General features: G+C 44.8%; 1 protein-coding gene across 1 annotated transcript in view; it reads left to right on the top strand.

The window, feature by feature from the left end:
* The window catches only part of nelfa (negative elongation factor complex member A), a 54,126-nt gene extending 42,341 nt beyond the window's left edge, over positions 1-11,785 (top strand). Inside the window, exons 9-11 of the mRNA XM_078416245.1 lie at positions 3,349-3,659; positions 6,285-6,384; positions 10,815-11,785. Of these exons, the coding sequence (XP_078272371.1) occupies positions 3,349-3,659; positions 6,285-6,384; positions 10,815-10,999 (596 nt within the window). The 3' untranslated portion in view covers positions 11,000-11,785. The remainder of the gene's footprint in view (positions 1-3,348; positions 3,660-6,284; positions 6,385-10,814) is intronic.
* Positions 11,786-13,422: the final 1,637 nt, after the last annotated feature.

Below are 13,422 nucleotides of genomic sequence, written 5' to 3'. Positions count from 1 at the left end.
AAATAACACATATCACCATGGGCATTGAGGCAACATTCGAGCTTCCTGTCTTACATTTAGTGAGTGTCTAACTTGATTGCAATGGAAATTGATATAGGTGATGGAGGGGGGGGGAGTTTGATCGCCGCAGGGAAGAAGGATCTCCTACAGCATTTTGTACTGCATCTTGGTGGAACCAGTCTGGTGCTGAAGGTACTCCTCAGGTTGACTAGTGTGTCATGTATTGTCCAAGATGCTCCGGAGTTTGAGGAGCATCCTCGCCTCCGAGACCAACTCCCATGAATCCCATTCCGCCTCCAGGACGGAGCCAACCTTCCTGATGAGCTTGTTAATCCTGTTGGCGTCCGCGGCCTTCGCCCTGCTGCCCCAGCACATGACAGCGAAGAAGAAGCACTAGCTACCACCGATTGGTAGAACATCTGCACCATCTTGCTGCAGATGTTGAAGGAGCGGAGCGTTCTAAAAAAGTACAGCCGACTACAGAATATGCTGTAGTAAAATAAGATGTAAGAAGGCAAAAGTGATGCAATCACTTGACCATTGAGTTTAATATCATGCTTTTTTGTCAAGTTCTAAATGAGGCTTTGAGGAGAATAAAATTGATGGGTGAGTAGAATGTTTGTGCTTTAACAACGTAGCTTATGCGGGTATGGCCTATGATTGGATCTTAATATTTTAATAAATAACTGAAGATAGGAGAGATAATTTGGTGATGCTTAAATTGAATTGAATTGAATAAATTTTATTAGCCAAGTATAGATACGTACAAGGAATTTGCCTTGGTGTTTTGTTTGCAAGTAACAACACGACATACAGTAAATAATTAAGAATAAAATATAGAACAGTAAAACTAAGAATAAAATATTATGGTTTAAACATATGAAGAATGAAATAAAATACCAGAGCAAAAGGAGGCTCCAGACTTTTGGTTGTTGAGTAGAGCTACTGCTCATGGAAAAAAGCTGTTTTTATGTCTGGCTGTGGTGGCTTTGACCATCTGGAGTTGCTTTCCAGAGGGAATGCTTCAAAGAGTTTGTGGCCAGGTTGAGAGGGGTCAGAGATGATCTTACCCGCTCTCTTCCTGGCCCTTGCAGTGTACAGTTTGTCAGTGGGGAGAAGGTTGCAGCCAACAACCTTCTCGGCTGATCGAACGATGCGCTGCAGCCTCCGGATGTCGTGCTTGGTGCCTGAGCCAAACAGGACCATGATGGAGAAGGTGAGGACAGACTCTATGATGGCAGTATAAAACTGGACCATCATTGCCTGTGGCAGATTGTGTTTTCTCAACAGCCGCAGGAAGTACATCCTCTGTTGTGTCTTTTTGACTGTGGAGTCGATGGTGGCCTCTCATTTAAGGTCCCTGGAGATGATGGCTCCAAGGAACTTAAATGACTCCACAGATGTGACTGTGGTGTTGTTGATGGTGAGTGGGGGGAGGGGAGGGGGAGCTCTTCTATTAATTCCACCGTCTTAAGAGCATGGAGCTCCAGGTTGTTGCGAAGGCTCCAGGACGCCAGCTATGTCACTTCCTGTCTGTAGGCAGATACCTCCCCATCCTGGATCAGTCCAATTAGGGTTGTGTCATCCGCAAACTTGAGAAGCTTGACAGAGGAGTCTGTGGAGGTGCAGTCGTTGGTGTAGAGACTACTCAGTCTTGCGGTGCTCCTATGCTGAGGGTCTGCGGGTCCGAGATGTGCTTTCCCAGCCTCACATGCTGCTTCCTTTCGGTCAGGAAGTTGGTGATCCACTGACAGAGGGGTTCAGACACAGTCAACTGGGAGAGTTTGGAGTGTAGTAGCTCTGGCTCAATGGTGTTAAATGCAGAGCTAAAATCCACAAACAAAATCCTTGCATAGGTCCCCTGGCGGTCTAGGTGCTGGAGGATGAATTGCAGGCCTAGGTTGACTGCGTCACCCACTGATCTATTGGCCCAGTATGTAAACTGCAGAGGGTCCAGCAGGGGGTTTGTGATATTTTTCAGCTGGGTCAGCATGTCTTTCAAGGGTCTTCATGATTACAGAGGTCAGTGCGACAGGCTTGTAGTCATTAAGACCAGTAATCCTTGTCTTTTTGGGTACAGGAACAATAATGGAGACTTTGAAGCAGGCAGGGACAGTGCAGGTTTGCAGGGACTGGTTGAAAATGTCTGTGTAGATCGGTGCCAGTTGTTCCGCACAGAGCTTGAGGGTGGAGGGGAAAACATTGTCTGGTCCTGGAAATTTCCGGCTTTTCTGTCTTCTGAATAGCCTCTCCACCTCCTCAGTTTCTATTGTTAGTGATGGAGAAGTGGCCAGACTGATGTTGGGCAGCAAGGAGGGGGTGGATAGTGGATCCTTACAGAAACATAGAAACAATAGGTGCGGGAGGAGGCCATTTGGCCCTTCGAGCCAGCACCGCCATTCATTGTGATCATGGCTGATCATTTACAATCAATAACCTGTGCCTGCCTTCTCCCCATATCCCTTGATTCCACTAGCCCCTAGAGCTCTGTCTAACTCTCTTTTAAATCCATCCAGTGAATTGGCCTCCACTACCTTCTGTGGCAGAGAATTCCACAAATTCACAACTCTCTGGATGAAAAAGTTTCTTCTCACCTCAGTTTTAAATGGCCTCCCCTTTATTCTTAGACTGTATCCCCTGGTTCTGGACTGGGCCTTTGCAGCCTGGAGTCAGGCTATATGTGGGTGTGAAGGGGTGATTGGGGAGGAGTGGGTAGGGAAGGGCCCAGTCTTTGCAGACTGGCGTCAGGCTGTGAGTAGGTGTGAAGTGGTGATTGGGGAGGGAAATGAGATTGTTAGAAGTGGCAGCCATACTGGCTTTGAAGAGGGTCCAGAGGAAGTTGACGAGAATCATCCCGGGGATGATTGGGTTAATATATGAGGAGCATTTGAAGCCTCTGGACCTGTGCTCGCTGGAGTTTGGAAGGAAGAGGGGGAGGATCTCATTGAAACCTACCGGATAATGAAAGGTCTAGATATAGTGGAAGTGGAAAGGATGTTTCCAGTAATGGGACAGTCTAGGACCTGAGGGCACAGCCTCAGAATAAAAAGATGTACCTTTAGAATGGAGACGAGGAAGAATTTCTTTAGCCAGAGGGTGGCGAATCTGTGGAATTCATTGCCACAGATGATTTTGGAGGCCAATTTATTGGGTATTTTTAAAGCAGGGATTGATAGATTCTTGATTAGAAATGGTGCCAAAGGTTACGGGGAGAAGACAGGAGAATGGGGTTAAGAGGGAAAAATAGATCAGCCATGATTGAATGTTGAAGTAGACTAGATGGGCTGAATAGCCTAATTCTGCTCCTATGTCTTATGTGTGACACATTCTTTCCTCTTGCCTGAGCAGCTAACACAGCCGGATCAGTCCGAGAGGCTCTCCAGGCAAATCGGCTAGCAGAAGAGTCAGCCGCTCCAACTACTGGTCTCCCTGGCCAGTTCAAACAAAGAACCCCGATTTACAACAGCAGCTCCACAACATCGTCTACCTCAACCACCACTACTCCGAGCACCGTACCTGTCACCGTGACAGCGCAAACGACACCTGCACAACAGCAGTCGCAGCCTCAGCAGCAGACACAACAGCAGCAGCAGGCGCAGCAGCAGCAGGCACCGCCACTGCAACCACAGCAGCAGCCTCGCAAGAGCCTGTCGCTCACGGTAAGTTGGAAATTTACTTTTGGCGATACAGTGCAGAAACAGGCCTTTCGGCCCACCGAGTCCACACCGACCAGCGATCCCCCCGGTGAAAATCCACGCAGGTCTCGGGGAGAACGTGCAAACGCCGTACAGACAGCGCCCGTAGTCAGGATTGAACCCGGGTCTTTGGCGCTGCAAGGCAGCAACTCTACCGCTATGTCACCGTGCATAAAGGGTCTGATTTTTGAAGATGGTGAATTAAACGTTTGCTCTCCACGTGCTCCAATAGGAAAAACGATGTCCTTCTGAAAGAGAAACTAAAAATTCTCGCTGCTGTGGCATTTAGTCTAGATTTCTTAAGTGGTTGTACCGTGCCTTCATTTCCTACTGAAGTGCAATTATCGAAGGGAAAGCTTATTCTGAGGAATATTTGGAAATTTTGTTCAGATACTGGGTTTGTTCAACTGGATATAGCAATTTCATTTACTGTCACTCGTTCAGGAGTGACTCCACTTCCTCTGGAAATCGGTACTCCAAAATAAGATTACATTTTGGGTTTTTTTTTTCATGCTTCTTAAGGAAAGTTTGAAGGGGGTTGTTCACCCTTCGCCTCCTTGGCCTTGTTTTTTCAAAATTATTAAGGGTTTAGACAAGGTGACCAATGAGAAACTGTGTCCAATGATGGAAGGTGTAGAACCAAAGGTTACAGGTTTACGGTGAAAACAGTGAAAGCACATGAGGAGAATCTTCCATAATGCAGCAAGTGCTGCCACGAAGCCCACTGAGACCAGCTTTAGTTCCAGTAAGCATTCTGCAGCTCTTGGTGTACAACAGCATTTCATTGTGTCTTACACAAACGTGAGGAACAGTACCTCATCCTCTGTCAGGGTACTTTGTACCTCTTGAATTTAACATTGAATTTAACAATTTCTGATAACTTCCTACGGTTAATTGGCCTCTGTAAACCGTCCCTAGTGTGTAAATAGTGGATGTGAGAGTAGAATAAAGTAGAACTCGTCATAGAGTCATACAGCATGGAATCAGGCCATTTGGCCCAACTTGCCCACACCGACCAACAGGTACAATCAACACTAGTTTGAACGAGTGATCGATGGTCGGCGTGGACTCAGCGTGGTGCCGAAGGGCCAGTTTCCATGCTGTATCTATAATCTAAATCAGGGAGTGGAATTTCAACTTGCCACGTCTACACCAGCTTCCATTTGAAGATATGGGATTGGTAATTTTATGTACCTGTACTGGAGAGGCAGGGCACTTCATTGATATTTTTAAATTGGGCTCTTTCAGTGCATTTAGGACTCTGGTTTTAACATAACAACATAACATAACATAACATAACATAACATAACATAACATAACATAACATAATAACAACATAACATAACATAACATAACATAACATAACATAACATAACATAACAACACTTTATTGTCACTCGGCACAACACCGAGCGAAATTTCAGCAGTCACACAAAATACAGCAAAAAGAAAAGAACACAGGACACCCGACCCCAACACAAACATCCATCACAGTGACTCCAAACACCCCCTCACTGTGATGGAGGCAACAAAAACTTCCCCTCTCTTCCCCCCGCACCCACGGACAGGCAGCTCGACCCCTACCGAGGCAAACGACACGCACAGCCCCCGCAAGGGGATGGAAGGCCCCCCGGCCGAGCCGCCCCGGGCACCGAAACGTCCCGCGGCCGCACCGGGCGATGTTAAGTCCAACGGCCGAGCCGCACCGGGCACTGAAACGTCCCGCGGCCGAACAGCGCTGACGATGTTAAGTCCAGCGGCCAAGCCGCACCGGGCACTGAAACGTCCCGCGGCCACACCGGGCGATGTTAAGTCCAGCGGCCGAGCCGCACCGGGCACTGAAACGTCCCGCGGCCGAGCCGCACCGGGCACTGAAACGTCCCGCAGCCGCACCGGGCGATGTTAAGGCCCGCAGCCGAGCCGCACCGGGCACTGAAACGTCCCGCAGCCGAGCTGCGCCGGCAATGTTAAGGCCCGCAGCCGAGCCGCACCGGGCACTGAAACGTCCCGCGGCCGAGCTGCGCCGGCAATGTTAAGGCCCGCAGCCGAGCCGCGCCCCGGGGAAGAGACCTAATAAAATAAAGGTTTCCCCCCGCCCCCCCCCCACCCCACCCCACACCCCCACCACACCCCCACCACACCCCCACCACACACCCCCACCACACATACACAGCCAAAAACAGAAACAAAAACCATCCCAACACCGACACAAACAAAAAAAAAGAAAAAAAGACAACAGACTGCCAGAGAGCCGCAGCCGTTAGGCGCAGCCAACTCCTCCCATTTAATTTCTTGCATTTCTGTTGGTCCAGTAAAACCTGAGCAGAAATGGAGGGGGGGGGGGAATATCTATCCGGCAGTAACTGTTAGAACATCTTCTTGTAGATCTGAAGGAGTAGGAGTGCCCACCACTTCATCAACCCCACCAATACCTCCAAATCAAGAGATTATGGTTGTTAATCAGTAATTCCTTTTTTATTTATATGGCTGTTAGGTTGACAGAGGGTGAACAGTAATCCTGCTCATTTCTTTATTTGTTAGTTTAGTCGTTACATTTATTCACACCCATATTTGATTTGCCTCTTGCAGAGAGACCAGATGTATGCAGCCCAAGAAATGTTCAAGACTGCAAACAAAGTCACGCGCCCAGAAAAGGCCCTCATACTTGGGTTTATGGCGGGATCAAGAGGTATGATGTATCACTATTTGCATTGTCAATTAAACCTCTACAGTGCACTTACATACACCACACTCTAGTTACCTGGGTTACAATCAAAATGTGTCATGGTTGGTGGTGCTCGCTGCATTTCTGTTAATGTTCTAGACAATAGGTGCAGGAGGAGGCCATTCGGCCCTTTGAGCCAGCACCGCCATTCAATGTGATCATGGCTGATCATTCTCAATCAGTACCCCGTTCCTGCCTTCTCCCCATGCCCCCTGACTCCGCTATCCTTAAGAGCTCTATCCAGCTCTCTCTTGAATGCATTCAGAGAATTGGCCTCCACTGCCTTCTGAGGCAGAGAATTCCACAGATTCACAACTCTGACTGAAAAAGTTTTTCCTCATCTCAGTTCTAAATGGCCTACCCCTTATTCTTAAACTGTGGCCCCTTGTTCTGGATTCCCCCAACATTGGGAACATGTTTTCTGCCTCTAAGGTGTCTAACCCCTTAATAATATAGCTTGATCATATTCACTGTTTCAGTCCAAGGAAGCAGCAGTTCAGAGGAGAGATCTCTATAGTTACTAATGATGGGAGATATGTTGGTACATATCTCAACTGGGATAAGGCCAACTTTGAGAGTATGAGAGGTCTGGTTTAAGTTGACTGGAGCAGGTTATTTGAGGGGAAAGGAACATCGGCCAAGTGGGAAGTTTTTAAAAGTGTGCTGACGAAAGCTCAGGATATGCACGTCCCCGTTAGAGTGAAGGGCAAAGCAGGCAAACGTAAGGAAGCTTGGCTGACGAGGGAAATTGAAGCATTGGTCAAAAACAAGAAGGATGCATGGGACAGGTATAGGCAGCTGGGATCAAGTGCATCCCTGGAGGAGTTTCAGGAACTAAGGAGTAAACTGAAAAAGGAGATCAGAAGGGCAAAAAATGGGCCATGAGATAGCTCTAGCGGGTAGCATTAAGAACAATCCCAAAAGATTTTATAAATACATAGGGGGGGAAAGGGTAATTATAGAGAGAGTGGGACCTCTCAGGAATAAAAGCAGTCACTGCTGTGTGGAACCACAGGAAATGGGCCAGGATCAATGAGTATTTCTCCTCTGTATTTACCGAGGAGAAAGACAGTAGGATGGGGCAGTCAATGGAAGTGTCATGAGAGCAGTCAGGGTTACCGTCGAGGAAGTACTGAAGGTGCTGTCGTGTATGAAGGTAGACAAATTTCCAGGGCCTGATCAGATATATCCGTGGACATTGCGGGAAACTAGAGAGGAAATTGTGGGATCCCTGGTTGAAATTTACGCGTCGTCCTTAAATACAGGTGAGGTGCTGGAAGACGGGTGGCAAATGTTGTGCCTCTTTTCAAGAAGGGCTGCAGGGAAAATGCTGGGAACTATAGGCCGGTGAGCTTAACATCTGTAGTTGGAAAGTTGCTAGAGAGTATTCTGAGGGACAGGTTATACAGGCATTTGGATGGCCAAGGGCTGATTAGGGATAGTCAGCATGGTTTTGTACGTGGGAGGTCGTGTCTCACAAATCTGATTGATTTTTTTTTGAATATGTGACCAAAAGGGTAGATGAGGGCAGAGCTGTCGATGTTGTATACATGGACTTCAGTAAGACGTTTGACAAGGTTCCGTATGTTAGGCTGCTCTGGAAGGTTAGATCGCATGGGATCCAAGGAGAGATAGCTGAATGGATAGCAAATTGGCTCCATTGAAGGAAGCAGAGGGTGATGGTGGAAGGTTGCTTCTCAGACTGGAGGTCTGTGACTAGTGGTGTGCCTCAGGCCTCGGTGCTGGGCCCGTCACTGTTTGTCATCTACATCAATGATTTGGATGAGAACATTCAGGGCAAGATTAACAAGTTTGCTGATGGTACACAAGTGAGTGGTTTTGCATATAGTGAAGATGGTTGTGAAAGATTACAGCAGGATCTGGATCGATTGGCCAGGTGGGCGGAGGAATGGTTGATGGATCTTAACACAGAGGTGCTGCATTTTGGGATGTCTAACAAGGGCAGGACCTACACAGTGAATGGTAGGCCTCTGGGGAGTGTTGTAGAGCAGAGGGATGTAGGAGTGCAGGTACATGATTCCTTGAAGGTCGAGTCGCAGGTAGATAAGGTGGCCAAAATTGGCACTGGCCTTCATCAGTCTTGTTGCAGTTATATAAGATGTTGGTTAGAATATTGTGTTCAGTTCTGGGCACCATGTCATAGGAAAGATATTGTCAAGCTTGAAAGGGTTCAGAAAAGTTTTACGAGGATGTTGCCAGGACTAGAGGGTGTGAGCTATAGAGAGAGGTTGAGTAGGCTGGGTCTCTATGTCATGGAGCGCAGGGGGATGAGGGGCGATCTTATAGAGGTGTACAAAATAATGAGAGAAATAGACCGGGAAGATGCACAGAATCTCTTGCTCAGAGTAGGGGAATGGAGGACCAGAGGACATAGGTTCAAGATGAAGGGGGAAAGATTCAATAGGAATCCGAGGGGGTACCTTTTTCACACAGAAGGCAGTGGGTGTATGGAACAGGCTGCCGGAGGAGGTAGTTGAGGCTGGGACTATCCCATCGTTTAAGAAACAGTTATAGGATAGGACAGGTTTGGAGGGATATGGACCAAGCGCAGGCATGTGGGACTAGTGTAGCTGGGACATTGTTGGCTGGTGTGGGCAAGTTGGGCCGAAGAGCCTGTTTCTACACTGTATCACTATGACTCTAGGAGCAAATGCTAGCACTTAGTAGCTGCTTTGATTGAAGTGTTCGACTAACTTACTGAAGTTTGGGTATTTTAGGCTTTGTGGCTTGATTATCTAATACCTTAACTGACCGAATTTATTGGGAAGAATTGTTTCTATTTCCTATCATCATTAAAAACCCTCATCCTATTTTTCCTCCCCTTCCCCACATTATCTGCAGGTACAATTTTGAAGTGCTAATTAACCAATCAGGAGCTCTGAATTTGTGCCTAGGATCTGTTTTCAAGTTTGAAGTTTAGTTTATTGTGTGCTAACCGGTCAGCAGAAAGACAATACATGATTACAATTGAGCCATCAGTGTAGATACCTGATAAAGGGAATAACATTTGGTGCAAGATAAAATCCAGTAAAGGCTTATTAAAGATAGTCTTTGAGGGATTCCAATGAGGTAGATGGTAGCTCAGGACCACTCTCTAGTTGTTAAGAGTTTGTTTCTGATAACAGCACAATTGTTCCCTTGAAATTAAATTTCTATGTCCAAAAGATAAGGCAAATTAAATTTGCATTACTAGGATATGCAACGATTTCACCTTTTGAGGACCTTTGACTTGTCAATAAAGATACTGACAAGCTAGAATATTTGATCAAAATATTAAATGAAGTTATTTAAATTTTGAAAAATAGATGTTATGTTCTTTCCCGTGAATTGTAATTGATTTTATTAGACAAGTATGAAAACAAAACATGTAAATCATACGAGGAATTTGATTTGCCATACAATCATACCAAAAAAGCAACAAAACACGCAAATACAAATTTATTTAACATTACCATCCATTGCAGTGGCTCCTCCACATTCCTCAGTGTGATGGAAGGCAATAAAGTCTTATCTTCTTTCCTCTTTCTCCTGCGGTCAGTGGAGTCGAACCATGCGCAGTCGGGGCGGTCGAAGCTCCTGCGGCGTGGAGTTCCTGAAGCCGGTCCCTAACCAGCGACCGTGAGCTCCACGATGTTAAAAGTCTGCAGGCTCCCCCGGTTGGAGCTTCTAAGGTCGACCCGTGGCAAAGGGACCACCAGCTCCGAGATGTTAAATTCACCAGCTCCCGCGGTTGGAGCTCTCAAGGTCGATCATCAGCAAGAGGCCACCAGTTCCACGATGTTAGGCCACAGTGCGGATACAATTAGGAAAAAGTCGCATCTCTGTCGAGGAAAGAGATAAAGGTTCCCCACATAACAAAGCTAAAGATACACTAAAAAATACATTTAACAACAGACTAAAAACAAAGGAAAAAGACAACACAGACCGTTGGTGAGGCAGCCATCGTTTGGCACCACTTGGTTCTGCTTTACTTTCAAAATTTAACAAAGATGCATGAAAGTTTGGCAAAAATGGTAAAGACTGCATAAAATAGACACAAAGTGCTCGAGTGACTCAGTGGTTCAGAAAGTAATCTCGAGAAAAAGGATGGGTGACATTTCAGGTCAGGACCCTTCTTCAGACCGAAGGGTCCCGATCCGAAACGTCGCCCATCCTTTTTCTCCAGAGATGTTGCCTGACCTGCTGAGTTACTCCAGCATTTTGTGTCTTCCTTCGGTATATACCCGCATCTGCAGTTCCTTTCTACACAAAGACTACAGAAAGTTGAATGGAATGGCATATTGCACTTCCAATTGCTACACCCGTTTCCTTCATTCAGATCATTTGTCTTGAATTTTGTGCGTGCAAAACTCACTCTGGTTTTATTCTTGCAGAAAACCCATGTCCAGAGCAGGGCGATATCATTCAAATCAAACTGAGCGAACATACAGAGGTTCTACCGAAGGCGGATGGTACAGGCAGCACCACAATGCTGGTAGACACGGTCTTTGAAATGAACTATTCAACAGGCCAATGGACCAGACTGAAGAAGTACAAGCCTATCACAAATGTGTCCTGAGGATTCCACAGGATGAAGAACATGTGGACCAAATCCAATGTTATCCTGATTACCACTGACCTGAGCTTTGATGATTGTATTTTCAGAAGGTTCCAATACACCCACTTGTGTATGTACAGGCGAACATACAGTTCACTGTGATGCAGAATTTGGGGCCACTCAAGAGTGGAATGAGAGGAATAGAGAAGTGAGTTCCTGCAATTAGTGTTTTTATTTCCTGTGGTATAAATGTCTTTTTTTAAAAACAAAAATGATGGTCCAAACTTGCAGCAGCTCCAGCATGAAAACTCCTTGATTTATGAATAACATGTGGAACCCCGTGCCATAACTGAACGGAGAACCATGTGGCCCCATCTTTGAGTTGTTTTGCCTTTTTGTCATTATCTGAAATACCTTGGACAATCATCTAGCAGCCTTGATTTGGTTCACTTTTAGTGGAGGGGTTTGAACTGGAGCGCATTGGAAAGCCAGGCTTCCTGGTACCTGTTGCCATTGCAAACTCTCGTCAGTTTTGTAAATTATTTTGTTGTAAAAGCAGCATGATTTAACAATTTTCTATTTTTTGTACAGTTGTAAAGATTCTAGGTTTCTTGCTCGTGTGCTGTCATACAGTGTAAGATGTAGAATAATTAGATTTTTTTTATGGAAACTAAGTGTAGTCTAAGGAATGCACAGCCATAATAGTTGGTTCTCCTGTGTTTAGGCAGCTGGTTGAACTGTCAGTGCTTAAGGGACAACTGTGCTTTTACTGAACATGCAGTAGTAAGCACAATAAAATTACATTGTAACTGGTGCCTGGATATCTTTGGTTCTTTGCTTTCTCGTATTTGGTAATGCATATTCACTATTAAGTAGCTTGCTCAGAGGTGCATTGGTATTAAATGCTGACAGACATGGATCAAATTTCTCAGCTTTAACTAATTGTTCATTTTCAGATACTTTTGGAAGGTAAGCAAAATAATGCAGCTGCTATCTAGCCTAGTGTGTAGCAAGGGATGTTGGGTTTAGGAAGGTAGAAATGTAGGGCAGATCCAACTAGCTGTGCAGTGTATGCAGAGAAAAGTTACAGGTTGGTCACTCTCGAGTATGATGAATCTGTAAAGGCAAATTTACAGCCAAGTCCGGACATCTATGGATTTGAGGGTTTCACCATTTTTGGCTGTTTTTAAAACTTACTGCTACACGAGCGAGGATTTTTTTGCTCCTTGGCCAAATAGATATTTCGCCTGTACCAGGCATTGAAATGCAATTTGTCTGCCCATACACATCAATGGTAATACATTGGTGATTAGCAGTGTTTATCCAGCACACTGCCTCATGTCCATTACTCATTTGCCTGCATCAACAGATTGTTATTTAGGCTGACAGTGGATTTAAGGACTTCTAATTACAAATAAATTTGATCCTTAGAAACTGCCAAAACATTTACAAAACAATGACTTGACCGGAAAATAAAATGAATAAAAAATAAATAATTCACGTGACAAACTGTCAAGAGTTCATACAGGACGACTATTTCTCATGAGTTCTTTAGTGCCTATTCCTTCGTTCATAGATAATGGGGTAAGGTGAATGTAGATGTCTCTTCATGGCCATGAAGAGAAGTGGAAGTTCAGGCTGTTTTATTTGAGCTAGTTCATACGGTGTAGAAGCACATCTACTTGGTTTTAAATAGAATGTAAAGGCCTTTGGATTGATAAATCAGTAAATTAGGAATTTAAGTGGAAATGTAAACAAATTCATAATTTCTGCTGTCTATTCTTAAAATTGTCCACTTCAGTAAACTTTGCTGTAGAGTTGCTCAATTAGTCGGCCTATTGTGGCCATTTTCACTTCCTGCGTGTTTAGCCAAAAGCCTTCTAAACAGACATTTGGAAGAAATTCAAAACCGATCAGTAGTAGGTAGTTAAATATTAAAGCTTCTAAATCTTTTTTTTTTTTTTAACTCTAGTAAACAAATTATGGTGGGTTTTGCAACTGAGATGATCTTAAAATTATCTGGATAAACTATTTTAATACCTAGATTGCTCAAATGCTGTTGCTTTTTAGTTAAAATTTCAAATCCTGACCCATGAATTTTTACACTGAAGGAAGGGAGGTGCACCCATCAGCCTTGAATTGGCAATTTTTTTTAAAAATCACTGCTCATAATGGAGAATAGTCAAAGTATCCATAAACATGCAACTAAATTCAATTTTGTAGGAATTTGAAATAGCATTTCAATATCATTTATTTTTATTGGTTTTGTCACCAAAATCAAATGGAGAAGTTGGTGAGTTTAATACCAAAAGATTATCAATGTTAAATTGGCAGAAATTTGACTTAAATAAAAATCATGAAAATCCACTGTGCTAAAATGAGTCCCGATGCCCAAATGAGCCTGCAGCTACATCTCATTGTATACTTTACCCACAGGGACTTGA

The sequence above is a fragment of the Rhinoraja longicauda genome, chromosome 1, assembly GCF_053455715.1.
Source record: "Rhinoraja longicauda isolate Sanriku21f chromosome 1, sRhiLon1.1, whole genome shotgun sequence".
Classification (NCBI taxonomy): domain Eukaryota; kingdom Metazoa; phylum Chordata; class Chondrichthyes; order Rajiformes; family Arhynchobatidae; genus Rhinoraja; species Rhinoraja longicauda.
The sequence above is the reverse complement of the archived record's forward strand: the minus strand, read 5'-3'. Positions and strand labels throughout refer to the sequence as shown.